This window comes from Brassica rapa, chromosome A06, assembly GCF_000309985.2.
Source record: "Brassica rapa cultivar Chiifu-401-42 chromosome A06, CAAS_Brap_v3.01, whole genome shotgun sequence".
Classification (NCBI taxonomy): domain Eukaryota; kingdom Viridiplantae; phylum Streptophyta; class Magnoliopsida; order Brassicales; family Brassicaceae; genus Brassica; species Brassica rapa.
Window position 1 is genome coordinate 25,191,466 of NC_024800.2, and position 19,137 is coordinate 25,210,602.

The window sequence follows — 19,137 nt, forward strand, 5'->3', positions numbered from 1 at the left end:
GAGGAACATAATTCCCTCGGAATTTTCCGAGGGAATGGAATCCTCGGAAAATTCCGAGGGAGTTTTGTCCCTCGGAATTTTCCGAGGAACTCCATTCCCTCGGAAAATTCCGAGGGAAAATATGTTCCTCGGAATTTTCCGAGGAACATATGTTCCTCGGAATTTTCCGAGGAACATATGTTCCTCGAAATTTTCCGATAAACATTCCGAGGAATGTTTTGTCGAAACTTCCGAGGATTTGACCATCGGAATTCCATCGGTTTATTCCGAGGAACCATCCGACGAACATATGTTTCTCGGAGTTTCCTCGGAATTTTGTTTCCTCGGAATTCCGTCGGAAATTTCCGACGGAATTCCGAGGAAGTATGAATTTCCGAGGAGATATTTCCGAGGACTTTTTTCGTCGGTATGTCGTCGGAATAGCGTTATTCCGACGACATACCGACGATTTTTTCCCTCAGTATCCCGATGTTTTTTTGTAGTGACTCAATCAATACTTTAGATTATATAAATAAATTTTATGTCAGATGCCATCTCTGATTGACTGATTCGTCTCTACTTTTCTAGAGATGCTATAATTTGCTTTGGTTTGGTTTTCCTTTTATTTAAATCCTTTCGTACATGATAGTGTATCGTGGATACTCTAGTTTTTTCTATTTATCAAACGAGTAATAGAGATCGCACAAGTGTTTCTATATAGACAAAATGTTTTTGAATACTGATATGCTAAATGATAAGAATTATCCCGTGACTCTGCATTATCTTAATATCATTCATGTTTATTCTTTTATATTTCGTGGTGGTGCATAAAAACAAATTCTACTAGTTGACAAAAAAAACAAACTCTACTAACCAGAAAATAGTTAATATATATTATTTGATTTTGAACTCTAAAATTAACTTCAACCTACCCACTAAAACTCGATTAATTTTCTTTTTATATCAAACAGTTATTGTAATACTCAGAAATGATATAAACAGAATAACCAATAGGACAAAACTTTCTATAATGATATAGAAAACCCCTGATTAGTCAAAAATATTATGTTAGCTAATATATATTCTTTAATTTCAAATCTAAAATAAACTTGAACCTACCCACTAAAACCCTCGATTAGTCACAAATACTATTATGTATAGATAATATATACTTTGATTTCAACTCTAAAATATATTTGAACCTACCCACTAGCTAAAATCTCGACCATTCACTAAATAACTAACACTTTCGAAATCTTTATATTGGTTAGCCATTCTGCCTTCAATTACACGTGAAAGATTGTCATTCGTATACCAAAAAAATTCCAACGCACTCTTTTTTTTGAAACACTCCACCGCACTCAAGGGGACTGTTTAATTCAGTACACGCGAGCACAAAACACATGACATAACGTACGGCCCAATTTAGAGCTCACTGTGCTACGTGAACGACCGCACCAATCAACGGATCCTACATAATAATGACGTCAGCTTTGTCGGAAAGAAAGTATAAAAGGGAGTAATGTGAAGGTGCTGATTGGTTCGCTGTCTTTCTCTTATCGAATGCCAAGTGTATGTTTGATCTGTGTGAATGTTACAACTTTTTTTATTCTCCCTTCTCATTAGAACTTTTGGCTTTTTCTTTTTTAACTTGTCTACCTTTTTGGCAGCCAATGAGGCTTCTCCACATGCAGAAATAAGCAGAGCCCACGAAGCCATTGCACTCTTGCTTTATAAGAATATACTATCATAATTATATATGGTTAAAATACTGTTAAATAGACTCTAAGAATATGATTAATGAAGAGTCCTTAGAGTGAAATTTTTAGCGGAATATAAGAAATTGTATCTTAACGTTTAACTAAAAAAGATAAGAATCGATTCTTAATTAATCGGCTAGATATTTAAGAACCGATTCTTAACTTTTTTAATTAAAAATTAAGAAACAGTTTCGTATATTCCGCTAAGCATCTCACCCTAAGAATTTTCCATTAAGCATGCTATAACATGCGCAAATATGCACATATAACTATATAAGCATGCTTGTATGAGGAGTGTATCTATACATGTGTCTGGCATATATAATCTGAATGATTCAAAATACATACAACGTTCTTAGTTCTTCCACGCATTATATAATAACATATGAAAATAGAATATGGATATCAGTTATAGCAAAATACACATAAAATGAAGACCTGGTGATGTACGTACTTTTTTATATATAGACGCAGATAAATGATGCACTTGTTTGATATGCATAAAATGTTGGGTGTATGAATGCATATATACCTAAAGAGCTGCAAGAAGGTTTATTAAGAATTTAAGATGATGCTGATTACAAGTCCCTAGAAACATGTATAGAAAATGTCAAAATTCAAAGCCGTAAACATATACCGATATACTTATAAAGAAATAAGCTATATATAATTTCTTAACATTTAGACCAAAAAGAAATAAGCTATATATGAGTATTCCAATAGCGAAGATCAGACAAGTGCACGTTCAAAGGACATAAGTATATGGAGCATGTCGTTGTTCTTAAATCTTATATGGTATAGTCTTACATATATATAAGTTTATATATTACACGTAAGTGTTTGTATATTTGTGTAATGTGGGGAATTCGAAAGCTAAGTGAAGTAGTTTAATTCCAAATATGACACCTAATAGGGGTCCTCATATATAGTTGGGATTTTTGCAAAATTGACCTATAACTTAAAGTCAAACACAAAACTAACTTCCTTTTTTTTTGAAAATTGGTTTTGCCCTATTCACCCCACAAGTTCATATAATTTACGAAAATGCCATCTATTTTTTTTTAATTTTTTTTTTCGAAAATGACATTTTTACTCTCTCACCCTCATCATCTTCAAGTAATTACAAGATTGCCATTGTCATCAATACCACAACCACCATGAACAACCAATTTGAAGCTCTTAATGCTCCTAAAATCGATTTACCCTTCTTCTTTTTCCATTCTTGTGACCTAAACACAACATATCTCTCACTTTCTCTCCACAATGAGCTAAAAAAACTCAAGATTTTGATTCTAAAAATTTTATGGTTCATAGAGTCATAGAAGCTAACGATTATGGGTGGGTGACTTCCGTTTGTGATTCTGTGTGCTTGGAGAAGCCTTATGTATGCTAAGGAACTTATCTCACTAATTTAAGGTATGACATCGAGTTTTTTTCCAGATCTGTTCGTCAGACGACTTACTTGGGAAGTCGTCTGGCTGTAGACGACTTACCTTTCAGTCGTCTGGCTGTAGACGACTTACCTGGAAGTCGTCTGGTCAACGCAGAGGTTATTTTTGCAATTGACTTTGAAATCTGTAACCTGAGACGACTGAAAGTTAAGTCGTCTACTATTGTTTGGTTTCAAAAAAAATTCCAAAGAACCTAGACGACTTACATTTCAGTCGTCATAGGTTAGTTTTGTATTTGACTGGATAATTTCAGAAGTTTGACTTCCCCAGACGACTTACATTTCAGTCGTCTGGCGAAAATTAAAATAATAATATTTTTTTTAAAGTAAACGACTTACAATTAAGTAGTCATAGGTTAGTTTTGCAATTGAAAAAAAAACTTCAAGATTTAATTATACACAGACGACTTATAATTCAGTCGTCCACCAGACGACTTAATTGTAAGTCGTCCAGGATTTTTTTCCGAGATTCTGGTCAAACCTCGTAAATCCTGGACGACTTACATTTCAGTCGTCTCGTGGACGACTGAATTATAAGTCGTCTGTATATAATTAAATCTTGAAGTTTTTTTTTTCAATTGCAAAACTAACCTATGACGACTTAACTTTAAGTCGTCTACTTTTAAAAAAATATTATTATTTTAATTTTCACTAGACGACTGAAACGTAAGTCGTCCAAAAAGTCAAACTTCTGAAATAATCCAGTCAAATGCAAAACTAACCTCTGACGACTGAAATGTAAGTCGTCTAGCTTTTTTGGAGTTTTTTTTTTAACCAAACAATAGTAGGCGACTTAACTTTCAGTCGTCCGAAATAACAGATTTCAAAGTCAATTGCAAAAATAACCTCTGCGTTGACCAGACGATATATAGTTTAGTCGTCTAGACAACTTAGATTGAAGTCGTCCGCGTCTTCTCCACTAGTTTTTAAGTCTTCTACGTTAGTTTATGAATAACTTGTATTTTTAAGAGTGATAAGTAACTTCAAGATATGTAAAACTCATATTTACAAAATATGTTATCTCCCTTAGTTTTACTAAATTTGACTAAGTTTTTCAATGCAAACTTATAAAAAATATGATATGCTTTGACTAGTTACTATTGTTTGTTTCCATCTCTTACCAACATTCTTGTTTATTAAGATGAGAAAAAGGCCATTGGAGTTTATTATTGCATATGAGAGATCCAAAGATAAGAAAAAGGCTACTGAAGTCTATTATTTCATTGATTTGTAAATGTGTAAACACATTGTTAGCACATTTAATACATCTTGGAAAACATTATTACTGATTTTACAAAAAATTCACAACTAAAAGAGTATACATGCAATTCATAAAACAGATCACAAACAAAACTATTATAGATCATTCATCTACAAAGACAAGCTTGGATTCCACTTGAGTAGACAAGACCAGACAACTTTTAAGAAGTTCAGACGACTTCTAAGAAGTCCAAACGACTTCCAGGAAGTTCAGACGACTTTGCCAGAAGACTTTTAGGAAGTTCAGACGACTTCCAGATGACTTTACAGGAAGTCCAGACGACTTTACAGGAAGTCCAGACGACTTTTAGGAAGTCCAGACGACTTCCAGACGACTTCCAGATGACTTCCAGACGACTAACAAGTAAGTCGTCCCAGAAGTTTTCCAGATCTGAAAAACCTGCATATTAAATCCAGATCTGAAAAACCTGCATATTCAAAAACGTTCAAATGGCTTAAAAACAGAAAAAATGAGTGGAAGATTATATAAATCTACCTTTACAGAACACACAAAAATACATATCTAAAAATAATAGATCTACCTTTAAATTAGTGGAAGATGAGTACCAAATAATTAAAAACCTGCAAAAAAAAATAGATTAGTAACAAAGACATGAGACAAAATTGAAAAATTCATATAAAGTTTGGTGTTTTCAAGTCAAAGAGATTAGAGTGGGTTTGGAGAGTTTTAGTTTGGGAAAAAAGTAAGAACTTTATACAACAAGAAGTTACCAAATGAAGAAAAATCAGACATAAGAACTTACCAAAACGCTCAGAAAAATCCAGACGACTTCCTAGAAGTCCAGACGACTTCCTGGAAGTCCAGACGACTTTGTCAGAAGACTTCCAGATGACTTCCAGACGACTTCCAGACGACTAACAGGTAAGTCGTCCCAGAAGTCTTCCAGATCTGAAAAACCTGCACATCAAATCCAGATCTGAAAAACCTGCATATTCAAAAACGTTCAAATGACTTAAAAATAGAGAAAATGAGTGGAAGATTAGATAAATCTACATTTATAGAACACACACAAATACATATCTAAAATTAATAGATCTACCTCTAAATTAGTGGAAGATGAGTACCATTTGATTAAAAACCTGCAAAAGAGATAGATTAGTAAGAAATACATGAGACAAAACTGAAAAATTCACATAAAGTTTGGTGTTTTCAAGTCAAAGAGATTAGAGAGAGGTTGGAGAGTTTTAGAATGATGAACATTACATTTTTGTTGCAGCCATTTGAGAGGAGGAGAGAGAATGTGTAAATTTTTTTTTATATAGGGAGACAAAAAATCCAATTAGATTAAATATTTTTGACTCAGACGACTTCCTGGACGACTTACATTTCAGTCGTCTGATGAAGAAATTAAAACAGACGACTTACATGTAAGTCGTCCAGAAGAGTTTAATATTTTTAGCGGGAAATTAAATATTTTTAGCGGGAAACTAAAATAGAAGACTTTCCAGACGACTTACAAGTAAGTCGTCTGGACGACTGAAATATACGTCGTCCGGGTAAATTATTTAACAGACGACTGAAATATAAGTCGTCCACACCCTAAACATAACCCCTAAACTTAATTATCTAATTAAACACTTCATAAAACCAAATCAAACTTGAAAAGTGTTTACTATACACAGAAATAAACACATATAGGTGAAAACTAATTTTTGAAAAAAACATTTTAGTTTTCCAAAATCTAACCCTAACAATACATACAATACTACAACATATGTTTGCCAAACTCCTAAACCAAAGTATTTCATGATTCACTACTTCCACTCATATATCTTCAAAACAAATCAATTTTATCATATCTTAATTTATATCAGTTAAAACTGTTTATAATTACTTGATTTTTATTTTTTACGCATCAAAATATTTTTTTACAAGATTTATAAATTATTTTTAAAATAAACTGGTACCAGACGACTTATACTTCAGTCGTCCAGACGACTTACACTTCAGTCGTCCAGACGACTTACACTTCAGTCGTCCAGACGACTTCCAACATCTCAGACGACTCAGACGATTTACTGGGGCTATATTCGTAAAAATGGCTTCTGTTTTTTTGTTTGGTCACAAGGGGCTGAGCTGTAATTTCATTAGGCTTTTAGGTTAGTTTTGCATTTGATTCAAGTTTGGGTATAGGTTTGGAATTAAAATCAAGTTGTGGGTTAGTTTTGGCAAAAACCCCTATATAGTTTATGTGTTCCATCTACGAACATATACTAAATATATATTGGTGTGTCAATATGAAATCTAAAGTTTATATCATATTTGTTATCTAGGATTTATTTGACAATATAGGTTAAATCATATTATATAAATTATTTTAACTAAAATATTCTGTAACTTTGAAATAACTGGCGATATCTGAAAACACACTGATCTGTTATTTATTTAGTAGATTTATCGATCTAGAATATAAACAGAAGCCAAAATTGGTACGAAACCATACAATGGCATCTTTTATTTAATCTTTGCCAATAAACATTTGCCATTATTACAACATGTTCTTTATATTTAAGCATTCTCAGCTTCTTGGTACTTCTCAACAATATCATCACTTGTTTCATATTCAACCATCTTATATATATTCTTATATGCCTAAACAAAGTTGCTAAGTGACTAAAAGAATGTGATTACTCACACTTTTAAATCACATAGCTTAACTTTATGATTCTTACCATAATGTTTCAGGCAGCAATCAGCATCAAAGCCAGAGAGTCAGAGCAGCTGTTGTGTCTAGCCTCCATGCAAAGCCACCAAACTCCATTTTCCATACATCACACGGCACCGTTTTGGTATACTTTGTCTCCTGCCAGGTGTACTGCATCCTCACCCTACACGTGAAAGCTCGGTAGTTACAATACATAGCCACCGTAGACTCCTCCGCCACCAACCACACCATAACATCCGGCAACGACAAAGATGACGACCAATCTTCACCGGAAACATTTCTCCGGTAAGCCTCGTTAACCCAAACCACGCGGTTCGAGGCATCCGATACGAACGCAGGACACGTGTCCTTACCTAGATTATCCACCATCTCGACGTCCGTACATTCCACCGCATGGGAAGTCGAACTACCGTCATATACGCCTGTGACGGACTCCACCGTCACCCATGTCTCCACCTCCGCCGTTTCGCCGCCGTTAAACGTGGCCCACGTGTTGGTTTCTAGTGTTTCTACTCCGATTATCGTTTTCAGCGACGGATCGAGACTATCCTGATCTAACGGCGTGTAGTCGCCTGACGGATCGGATTTTTCCGGCATGAGCTGCAGCGTCACGACACCAGTTTGTTCCCGACCATCAGACACGTCAGATCTGCTCTTTCCTCGACACGTGGTTTTATTATTCTTCGAAACCCTAACGTACTTTCGTTTGGTTCGTTTACCGTATGAGTTGTTGTTATTGTTGTCTCCTGTACCGCATGGTTGACCAGTCGTCGGCTTTGGAGCGATCGGACGGTACCGGAGCATGAGACTGTCGACGGAAACCTTATCCTGCGCCTTGCTGGCGTATCTTAGCGTACCCAACCACTCATCTTGTTCCATTATCTTTCTCTCTCTCTTTCTCCCTTTTTAATTAAACACTCTCACACTCTTTCTCTCTCTCTCTTTCTTTCTATAGTCTTTCTGTGTGTCTCTCTCCGGTGAGCCGAAAGATTATCACTCGGGGCAAATGAGGAGGAATGGCAATTCGCCACGTGGCCTAGGGTTAGCGTAAGATACAGTTAAATTATTGGATGGTTTCTGTGCATCTTCTGTGTCATCTTTTGCACCATATTTATGTCTCTTTTGCTTCTTTAATTTAATTATTTGTTCCTCTCTTCTGTACGTACCTGAGATAAGAGTAACAAGAATAAAACATTTTATTTGTATTTTGACGACCATTCAGAAACAACTACAAGTCCTAGGTTTCAGATAAATTCTAGTTAAACTTCCTACGATTACAATCCGTCAATTATCGTGCAGTTTATCAATAATTAGTTAAAAAAATCATGTTAATCAATCATACAGATGAGTAACGCTAAACAGGGCATATAATATACACAGGTATGGATCCATTATACATATATGTACAAGAACTTGTGTGTGTGTGTTTTTTTGTATGTGAGACATATATTAGCTTTTATCTAATTAAACTTAAAACAACCAACATACTATAATTACATATCATATTCATTTTGTATATACATACAATATATGTTTATTGCATTCGTATAAATCGTATATAAAACTGGTTTGACTTAAAAAAAAAATTAAAATAGAATGTAGTCAAATAGAAAAATGGCTCAAAATATATTTACTAGTTGTAAACTGAACTAAAATTTTACAATATGAACAAAATATCGTTGTCCTTTTTACGACGTTGTGCCATACAAAAATTTAGGTTTGATTATGATTGTAAAACAATGGCCAATACTATTATTAGATAACCTATTAGAGCTATTTAATTTGGGTCACTTAACTTTACATTTCAAATTTATCAGCAAATGTTTGTTTGATATGATTATGTATGGTCCAACACACCATAGTATTTAATTTTGACGGGACACTATAAACGAAGAGGCACACCCGTTGGTTATATAGAAGCAATGTGAAATATATGTTCTACCCATACAGATGCATCCACATAGGTTTCATATGATAAATTTAATGGTATGGCTTATCCAAGCCCTCCAATAGGCAATAATGTTGTATATTCCCCCATTTTCTATTATATTAATGCGTGGGTCCAAATCAAAACAAAATATGCTGTTCTACCTTATTTGAGGACTCTTATTGGTCCTTGTAATCTCCGACCAATCAAGTTGCATTATGTGTCCTCCATTCCTGAGTTGAAAAAGCTGTTATGCCATGACTCATCGCACATTTTGAGAAAATATACATACATATTCTTTTGTATTTATTCATACCATATGCATAATGCATGCCAACATACGTGAGTAGGAAATGTTCGTGACAATTGATGTTTGTAGATATCATTGAACAATACCTTGTCTTTTTTTTTTTGTTACATATAACTATGGTGTGGTGTTATCCCAAAAGCGTTCTAGGTCTAAAAACTAATCACTAAATATCTTTCGCAATCCATGTTTTTCTAGCATTAAAGCGTTCTAGATAGCTGGATTCGAATCCAGGTGGCGTCGAAGCTCCGGTAACCTTATCTTTTCTTTAACTAAGAAAAAACTTAGAAAACAAAATAAAGTTAGACTAAAACAAAATAAAACATACGTTGTTCCACACGTGTTTAATCAAACAAAGAATACATTTATTATTCTGTGTTTCCAGTTTTTGGTGATACATACTCAAAACTGATTCTAACCACGCAAAGTTGCTTCCTACTTTATAAATTTCACAAAATTTGCTTTATTTTATTATAATTTTAGTAAAGACTCCAAAAAAATGATAAAATGGAGAACATTCCTTTTCAAAACATTTTTATTACAACACTGCATTATATCACGGAAGCCAAATATAACTAGATTTCTTCTTCAAAAAAAAAAAAAATATAACTAGATACAATCTCTAATAGGGTTCCAAACACAATAAAATTCTGCATTAAGTAGAAACAAATGGGCTCATGCAATTTGACGTTGGCCCGGCCCATAGGCCCAAAAAGGTAGAACGAACTATCGTGTGTTAGCAGCCGCTGTGTCATCGTGGAACTCCCATTTTCTCTCGTTTCCCTTTTACTTCTTCTTCTACGTTCCTCGATCGCCGATCTCGTCACTTCATTTACCGGTTAGTCTCTCTCTGTAGCCGATGTTTCGTATTCGAATATGTTATCTGACATTTGATTGACAGCTATCTATATCCACGGATCTGTATGTAGACTCAGATTTCTAGGGCTTGTTCGCCTTTGTGCATTATCACTGCTTCGTGATTCTGTTTTGATTCGTTTTATTTGCTCTCCAGGGGATTGATTGATTTGGTCCACATCAAATGGTTGGAGGAGGAGTTATCCAGCAAATTCTCAGGAGGAAGCTTCACTCCCAATCAGTCGTGAGATGTTTCCCACTCTCAATTTACCCTTTTTTATATAGATTCTAATTTGATTTGTGTTGAGTAAGATTTCAGCTTGGGATCTGTTTTAAGAGAGAATCCTCGAGATTTCTTTGTTATTTTGTTTGGTTACTGTGGGTAAAGCTTCGTGCTTTGGGAGATAGAGTATCATCTTTTGAATTTTTAGTGTCATTTGTTAGAAAGATATGGTCTGTTGATTTTTGTATAGATGTTTTGCAACAATCTTTGTTTTCTTAGTATTGTTTTTGTGTTATTCCTCCAGGCAACTCCGGTTCTGTCGTGGTTTTCTTCTAAGAAAGCTCATGTGGACGCTGGTTCTTCTGGTGTAAGAGCATTTGCCCTCTTGGGTGCTGGTGTTACTGGGCTGCTGAGTTTCTCTACAGTAGCATCTGCTGATGAGGCTGAACACGGATTGGCCTGTCCTGACTACCCTTGGCCTCATGATGGCATTCTCAGCTCATACGACCATGCTTCGTGAGTGTTTATCTACTTATTGTCACCACTCTTGTTTGTTGGTAGCATCCTTTTAGTATTTTTTGTCATAGATTGTTTTGCTTTTATAAGCTAAAGTGCTTATCATGTTACCTAATATGGTTAAACTGTGAAACTTGGGCTAATAGTGTTTTATACTGTGTTGACTGATGAAGGTTTGATGTTGTGTGTGCAGGATCCGTCGTGGGCATCAAGTTTATCAACAAGTCTGTGCATCTTGCCATTCAATGTCTCTGATCTCATACCGTGATTTGGTGGGTGTCGCCTACACCGAGGAAGAGGCAAAGGCAATGGCAGCTGAAATCGAGGTTGTTGATGGACCTAATGATGAGGGTGAGATGTTCACCCGTCCTGGTAAACTCAGTGACCGCTTGCCTCAACCTTATGCCAATGAATCCGCTGCAAGGTTCGCTAATGGTGGAGCCTATCCTCCTGATCTAAGTCTTATCACTAAGGTCTGTTACTGGTTTACGTAAAACTGAATATCTGTAGCAAATTTGGGTTTAGTGATCTAAGTGGTTCCACTGTTCTTCCTGCCAGGCACGTCACAACGGTCAAAACTACGTCTTTGCTCTTCTAACTGGTTACCGTGATCCTCCTGCTGGCATTTCGGTAATCTATATCTCATTTTCTACATTGTAGTCTTCGAATTCAGATTTGCTGATAGTGAAAGAATTCATGATAATTTTACAGATAAGAGAGGGGTTACACTACAATCCTTATTTCCCTGGGGGAGCAATTGCTATGCCGAAAATGCTTAATGATGAAGCTGTTGAGTATGAAGATGGTGTCCCCGCCACAGAGGCACAGGTGAGGTTTCCTTCATTTAACACATTTGAAACACGAATCTTTGGCTTAGTGCTCAGTGTCAGGGTTTTACCTTTGCTTTTTGTCAATTTCGAGCGCAGATGGGTAAAGATGTTGTGTCATTCTTGTCTTGGGCAGCTGAACCAGAAATGGAAGAGAGGAAATTGGTAGGTTTATCTTCCTTTTTATGCGCCGGTGCAAATTGCATTTTGGTTAATGTGGGAAAGTTTCCGATGAAGTTACTTAAATTGTTGTCTTGTAGCAAGGTATAGTATGCTAATAGTTCTTAGTCTTAGAGCTAAGACATGGTTGACTAGTTCTTACGATCCTTCCAACCCAGCTTCTAAACTCAATCAAAGAACTAACTATAACCGGGAACTAGCTCTTATTTAGGTTCAGATAGCACTATTAATGTGGTTGGGTTTCATTGTTTGCAGATGGGTTTCAAGTGGATATTCCTACTATCGCTGGCTCTGCTCCAAGCAGCGTACTACAGGCGACTGAAATGGTCGGTTCTCAAGTCCCGGAAGCTGGTTCTTGACGTGGTGAACTAGAGCACCGCTTACTAAAGCTTTTGCAGTGGCTCCACACAATCGTTTTTTCAACAATGGATGTTTAAAATAGGAGAAGAGCCTTTCTCTGAGGGTAATAACGTATCTCTCCATTTTTCTGTGTCATAAAAATCTTTGAAGGTGGAAAGACCAATCTTTCTTGTTTTACCTTTTGAGTATCTCTAGAGAGTTTTATGAGGATAATAACGAAAAAAGTTTGATCCTCGTAATCAAACATGATTTGAAGATTATACATTTTGTTTTGTTTCCTCTCTCAAACTGCTACTGTTCATCTTTCCGGTTTGTTTTCAATAAAGACTACATCTTTGTACTCACTTTCCTGTATTCGTCGACATTGATGTATCTGGAAAATATTTATATTTCTTTAGTCACAAGGGAGAGTTTTTCCGTTTTTCAACAACATACAGATGAAACTTAAAAGAAAACTATCTACACCGAATCACCCACCCACTGTTACCTCCGAACGTCCAGACGTAAGCTTGAGTATTGGGCGTGTGAGTCTTTGATGGGCCTAGTTGGGCTTGGTAAGCCCATATAATCAGGCAAACCTTCTGGCTCGTTCAGAGGGGAAGAGAGAAAAAAAAAAGGAAACAAGGAGCGGAGTGAGATATCTGGTAGGGGAAAACCACCGGCGCACATCTTTTAACGGTAATCAGAGATTCTCCCACCGACGTGAAAGCTTTCTTTCTCTTTTGTCTCCGTCGTGTTACTTTAGATCTATATAACTGTAACTGAGATGTCTCTTCAAAAACACCAATGGCGAGCAAACCTGATCATCATCACCACCGAACTTCTAGGAGACTGATGCTTGTATTGTACTTCACTTGTGTTCTCGTCGCAGCTTTTCTCTGTCTGTCTTCTACCAAACCATCATTATCCAGCGTTTCTTCCATCTGGGTACCTGAAAACCCACCGGAGATTCAAGCTCCGAGCATCGATTCCCGGATCGTTCAGAAGGTAAGTTTCGACCCATTGTGTAAAAACGATGACTTTCTCTCTTGGGTTCTTCAAGTTTTCTCCTTTTCTTACAGAGAAGCAAACAATCGAACGAGACAAAAGATGACCATGTTAATAACATCCGTTTACTATCGGCGACATCTGCCGATTTGCCGGCGCCGGAGTTACAATGGGAGCAAATGACGTCAGCTCCAGTTCCTCGACTTGACGGATACTCTGTACAAATTCAAAACCTTTTGTATGTCTTCTCCGGCTACGGCAGTCTCGACTACGTAAGTACTCGTTTTACTATATAAACTTGTTTGTTTAACAATGTGTGTTTGATGATAAGCTTGATGACATTGATTCTCCTCCTCAGGTTCATTCTCATGTGGATGTGTTCAATTTCACAGACGACAAATGGTGTGACAGATTCGACACTCCTAAAGAGATGGCTAATTCTCACCTCGGGATCGTGACGGATGGACGGTATGTGTATGTGGTTTCAGGGCAGTTTGGTCCTCAATGCAGAGGTCCCACTTCTCGTTCCTTTGTCTTAGACTCATCCACTAAGACCTGGCTCGACTTTCCTTCACTACCAGCTCCAAGGTAAGGCCTTTAGTTGCTTCACATATACTTACAAAGTTTAGGCTACGCTTGGTAGAACAATGCCACTGCGGAAACATGAAAAGATAATTTGAGTAGTAGAGTTGTTGAGGGAGTGATTAGGGTGTTGGGTTTCTATAAAGTATAAATCTTGAATAATCATGATAATAATATTGTCTTACCACATAAGCAGCTCCTTTTGTTGGATTTCAGGTATGCACCTGCGACTCAGATATGGAGAGGGAGGCTTCATGTGATGGGAGGAAGCAAAGAGAATCGCAACGCCGTTGCTTCTGACCACTGGAGCATAGCTGTTAAAGACGGAAAAGCTCTCGACAAATGGCGAGAAGAGGTCCCAATCCCTCGAGGTGGACCACACAGGTTTTTCAATACTTCCTCCAATCACACCTCCTTTTGTATTGAGCCTTGTGTGTTGCTTATCAAAATGGGTTTAATATGGTTTTGTAGGGCTTGTGTAGTTGCTAACGACAAGCTACTTGTGATAGGTGGTCAAGAAGGTGACTTCATGGCCAAACCCAACTCACCAATCTTCAAATGCTCACGTAGACGAGAGGTTCACCCTCTTTTAAAATCCACACTTTTGATGTATGTGCCCTCAGACAATTCTTAATGTTTGGTTGCATTTTCAGTTCTTCAATGGTGAGGTGTACATGATGGACGAGGAGATGAAGTGGAAGATGTTACCACCCATGCCAAAGAACAATTCCCACATTGAATCAGCTTGGATCATTGTCAATAACTCGATCGTTATCGTTGGTGGAACCACTGATTGGCATCCAGTGACCAAAAGGCTTGTTCTTGTTGGAGAGATCTTTCGGTTTCAGTTAGACAATTTGGTTAGTATTATTATATCTCTTGTTACTTTTTTTTTCTTCTGGTTCCTTAAACCTAAACGTTTTTCTTTTTATCTGTTTGATAAAAAATTCTCAGACGTGGTCTGTGATCGGACGGTTACCGTACCGTGTCAAAACAGCTATGGCTGGATACTGGAACGGCTATTTGTACTTCACGTCCGGGCAACGAGATAGAGGACCAGACAATCCACAGCCTGGGAAAGTTATTGGAGAAATGTGGAGAACTAAGTTGAAGTTTTGATGTCAATTGTTTTGTAATCTGAAAGATAATATAGAGCTTTGGAGCTAACTGTATTTTTATATATTACTTGCTACAACCAAAAAATTATATATGGAGCTTCTATCTACATAGCTTGTTATATCCAACAGTCACCAGACATGAGATGATGAGTCAATATATATGGAGGTCTATTTACATCCTAGACTGGTTTGGTTATGCATGGCTGTTGAGAGTTGGTTAAGACTATTTAACCAGCTGGTATGTATTTGAACTTTGAAGCTATTTTTAAAGAAAGTTGAATCAAATGAAGGACTAATCAAATAAAATATCAATTGTGTGAGATCATTTTGTTCATTTTTGTCTGCGTATGAATCATTCGCAAAGTCATGCTCTGATGTAACTATTTCAGAATAAGGACAAAAATATAAGATAGAGACTTAAAATAGTTATCGTGGTCGGTCCATGAGAACGACATGTTCTATTTGCTTGTTTTGTTTAGTGTAGAAGTCATTACCCACATGTTACCTTCTCTCATTTTGTAATCTTTCTCTGTAACTAATAATGATAGCTAATATAATAACAGCTATGTCAAAATTGTATTTAGTGTCAATATTCAAAGACAACGCTTATCATTTTATATTATTTTGGTTCAGATGGTCAGTTTCTAATAGTTAGGTTGACAAATTATAGTTTAGGAAGCTGGCTTTAAAAACATATGTTCAAATGTAAATCATTTTACAGAATGCACACCTCTATGTTGGTAGAGTTTTTGCATGTCAATTTACGGGTTTTTAACTTTGTTTAACCAAACAAATTAAATTGGATTCCTCTAATATCGTGAACCATTAGAAGTGGGCATCACACACATCACACATGACACACCTTCCACTTTTACTGTTCCACTTTTTGTTTGAATGCTTTCTTGGATCCTTGTGCATTGTCTTGACTCTTGAACCGATAACAACACATTACCCATGCCATCATTTCTTCTCTAAAGATTCCATTTGTTATTAGATTTTGGTTTTAGCTAAAATTTTATTTCTTTTATTTTTAATCTGGTTTCCGAACACATAGTATCTTACTATGTATTTGTACAATATTGGCTTCATGCTTCCAAGATAACAAAGTTATAGACGTATGTAACAAACGATGTTTTAGTTACGTTTTAAAATACATGACTTCTAGGTTCTAGCTATTTTGCTATCGCATCCTGGTTTTACGATCAGCTAGCTATGCATAAACTATTACGTTACTTGATTTACACGATAACTTTCTCAAATTATTTCACATAAACCTCGATCTAAACCTTCTACAAAAAAAAAACTATAGACCAAATAAAAACCAGCACAGCTTGTCAGTGATATGTGGTAGACGATAACATACTTGCAAGTTACAACACTTCTAAGTTGCAATGGCATTTTCTTCTTGAGATATTTTGTCAATGACTACAAACTTGTATTTAGCAAAAAAAAAAAAGACTACAAACTTGTGACACAATTTTTTTTTTAAAAACGAACTTTGAAAATTTGATGCTTAGTGGGCGTTTGTCTATATATAATTATAAATTATCCTACTATATAAAAGAAGCTAAATCCTAGCTTCCTAAGCGCTGCCACATGGACAAAATAATCAGAACCAACCATTATGCCATGTCATTTTGGATTGGGCTTTAAAAAAAAAAAACCAACCATTAAAATGTGTGAAGAGTCACGGTTTAACCCAGTTAACTCCAGTTACATCATAATAAAACAACTAGACTTTGATCCGTGCAGGTGCGCGGATGTATATTTTGAAAATATGTTGATATTTGTTTTTCATGTAATTTTTAGGGTTTGGCAAAATGAATCCAAGGAACAGAACCGATACCGATCCAAAAATATATTACCAAACCCAAACATAAATTGATTAAATATTTAAATTATTCAAAATTTTGTTATTTAGAGAAACGAATCTGATCTGAACCGAAGTATTCGGGTATCCGAATTTATCTAAAAATAGATTTATATACTTATATATATTAATTATTTTTAGATTTAACGTATATAAAACATCAAGAATGATACTTTTAATTGGTTTAAATACTTGAAAATATATATAGATAGTCAAAAGTAAATATCTGAAATAGTTAAAGTATACTCAAATCACCAAAAATACTTAAAATAATTATTGATTCTGTATCCAAAATTTAAAATCAAGCCAATTGATATGTTAAGCTTAGGTATTCTGACATATGTTATTTAAATTTATAGGTAATATATTATTTTATTTATAGATTTTGAGAAATTTAAAATATATAATGATTTAAAACTTTTAAAAATAATTTAAATGGATTATCCAAACTCGAACCAAACCCGCAAAGATCCGAATCGAACTCAAACCAAAATTTAGAGACATACTAATAAGGCTAAAATCTTTGACTCCGAAAACCCGAAACGCAAACCGATCAGAACCAAATCCGTATGGGTACCCGAAAGCCTATCCCTAGTTAATTATAAAAGGTTCAGAAATCCATATAGATGACCACTACATAAATCATTATTTTTATTATATACGCTGTCTTTTGTATTCCTCATTCTCACTCCATTTGTTATTTTGTTGTGGTCACGGAAAGAGAAATCTGATGACAATACTATTGGATTCACAAGCATCATAAAATTCATTATTAATATTAAAATTAATAATTACGAGTTTGATTAACGTTTGTCGACAAAACAAAATTTGCCGTATGCATCAATCAGTCCCATGTACAGTCAAATTCGTAAGAGATAATATTTTATGAGCTAAAATGAAAAAGTTTGATAAACAAATTTGGCATCCAGTGATAATACAGGGTTGGACCGTCACCAATTCCAAAAATATTGATTAGTAAACCCAATCAATCAAATAACACAATAATCCAAAATATAAACAACGTATTAGACAAATTTATATACTCAACTACATTTAAATACTTTTATTGATACTACACACAAAAAACTCGAAATGTTAGAGCAACTAGCTAGAAAAAAAGATTGGACTAGTCACTTAAAAACAGAAATAACTTGGTTTCTTTTGAGCAAAAAAAAAAACTTGGTTCAAAGTGTGAATTTGATTACACTGTAGAGCATATATATAGTTTGAGATTTAACCCGACATATGATGATAAATTTATAATCTAATTTCATAAATTGCACTGATATACATTTTTAAACTTCATTCGCTGTTGGCAGATAAAACCCTAGCTAACTTCAAATTCAAAACAATCTATTCATTGTATGACATTTTAAAATTCATCTATTATTTACATTGTATATCCCATCGTCCAGCTGTATGTATATGAAATATCGTTATCTAGTATCATTCACCACTTTGTATAAAAATATATAAAATTAATTTACCATATATATAGTATCGCCCTTCAGGCCTTCACCATACCACTAGTATAAAATAAAATAGCTGAATTATATGGAGCCGCTTTTATGGTTATCCTAAAGAGGCAATATGTCCCTTTTAGCCAACAGAAAAATGTCCTTTTGGAGATCAGAAGATCGATTTCGCTGAAGTAAGTTGTGACTAAAATGTTAATGCAAATAATCAAAGAGTACATTTGTATTTATTAGTTTCCCAACGATAGTTGTTGCTGCATCTAATATTTTCGGTTAATTAATGGTGCTAATCTTCATATTTCATATAGAAAACAATAAGAAACTAATCCAGTATATATATAGTAAGTCATTTTTTTTTGTTAAATATATTGTCTACACGCAGTCTAGATCAAGTATCATCTTAAATCTTACTAAACGATAATCTTTCCTTTTTTGTTTTTGGATAAGAAAAACGATAATCTTTTCAGTTTTCACTTTTCAGCACGCAAATATATTTCATATACTGGTAAATATACGTTTGACAAAAAAAGACAATTGTTAGGTGGTAGATCTTAGACTTTTAAACGCCGCAGGACCATTGTTGTCAAAATATGTAAATGTATTTTCATATATCGTTAAATATCATAAGATAAATGCAATGCATCTTTAGCTGTTTACAGTAGAATCCAAAACTATAAATAAAGTGACGAGACTTCTAATATATCCAAATGTAATCCAACATCAACCGCATAACATAATCTAGATCCCATTGCTGAAGAGTAAAGACATATATAT

General features: G+C 35.1%; 3 protein-coding genes across 5 annotated transcripts; 2 read left to right on the top strand and 1 right to left on the bottom strand.

Annotated features, from left to right (window-relative positions):
* Positions 1-5,503: 5,503 nt before the first annotated feature.
* LOC103875234 lies at positions 5,504-9,720 on the bottom strand. The gene is made up of 2 exons (XM_033273092.1): positions 7,144-9,720; positions 5,504-5,550 (listed from the first exon to the last, which is right to left on the bottom strand). The coding sequence occupies exon 1, from the start codon at positions 8,013-8,015 to the stop codon at positions 7,170-7,172; it is 846 nt and encodes a 281-aa protein (XP_033128983.1). The 5' UTR covers positions 8,016-9,720; the 3' UTR covers positions 5,504-5,550; positions 7,144-7,169.
* A 259-nt stretch (positions 9,721-9,979) lies between these two features.
* Positions 9,980-12,675, top strand: LOC103875236 (cytochrome c1 1, heme protein, mitochondrial). 3 transcript variants are annotated; one of them, XM_009153733.3, is made up of 8 exons: positions 9,980-10,208; positions 10,383-10,469; positions 10,753-10,964; positions 11,158-11,437; positions 11,523-11,594; positions 11,676-11,792; positions 11,891-11,956; positions 12,227-12,675. In XM_009153733.3, the coding sequence occupies exons 2-8, from the start codon at positions 10,410-10,412 to the stop codon at positions 12,341-12,343; spliced, it is 924 nt and encodes a 307-aa protein (XP_009151981.2). In that variant the 5' UTR covers positions 9,980-10,208; positions 10,383-10,409; the 3' UTR covers positions 12,344-12,675. The 3 variants fall into 3 exon arrangements, with proteins under 3 accessions (XP_009151981.2, XP_033128982.1, XP_018508057.2); XM_033273091.1 differs by having other exon boundaries at positions 10,124-10,208; positions 10,388-10,469; XM_018652541.2 differs by having other exon boundaries at positions 10,148-10,291.
* A 138-nt stretch (positions 12,676-12,813) lies between these two features.
* On the top strand, positions 12,814-15,137 carry LOC103875235 (kelch repeat-containing protein At3g27220). The gene is made up of 7 exons (XM_009153732.3): positions 12,814-13,318; positions 13,393-13,590; positions 13,677-13,906; positions 14,117-14,284; positions 14,372-14,477; positions 14,554-14,760; positions 14,855-15,137. The coding sequence occupies exons 1-7, from the start codon at positions 13,118-13,120 to the stop codon at positions 15,017-15,019; spliced, it is 1,275 nt and encodes a 424-aa protein (XP_009151980.1). The 5' UTR covers positions 12,814-13,117; the 3' UTR covers positions 15,020-15,137.
* The last annotated feature ends 4,000 nt before the right edge of the window (positions 15,138-19,137 follow it).

Bases quoted from the DNA above. Each gene is read 5' to 3' on its own strand.
- LOC103875234 (XM_033273092.1), bottom strand. From the start codon at position 8,015: ATGGAACAAGATGAGTGGTTGGGTACGCTAAGATACGCCAGCAAGGCG.
- LOC103875236 (XM_009153733.3), top strand. From the start codon at position 10,410: ATGGTTGGAGGAGGAGTTATCCAGCAAATTCTCAGGAGGAAGCTTCAC. The intron at 11,438-11,522 runs GTCTGTTACTGG...TCTTCCTGCCAG, and splicing joins ATCTAAGTCTTATCACTAAG to GCACGTCACAACGGTCAAAA. The intron at 11,957-12,226 runs GTAGGTTTATCT...CATTGTTTGCAG, and splicing joins AAATGGAAGAGAGGAAATTG to ATGGGTTTCAAGTGGATATT.
- LOC103875235 (XM_009153732.3), top strand. From the start codon at position 13,118: ATGGCGAGCAAACCTGATCATCATCACCACCGAACTTCTAGGAGACTG. The intron at 13,319-13,392 runs GTAAGTTTCGAC...CTTTTCTTACAG, and splicing joins ATTCCCGGATCGTTCAGAAG to AGAAGCAAACAATCGAACGA. The intron at 14,285-14,371 runs GTTTTTCAATAC...ATGGTTTTGTAG, and splicing joins CCTCGAGGTGGACCACACAG to GGCTTGTGTAGTTGCTAACG.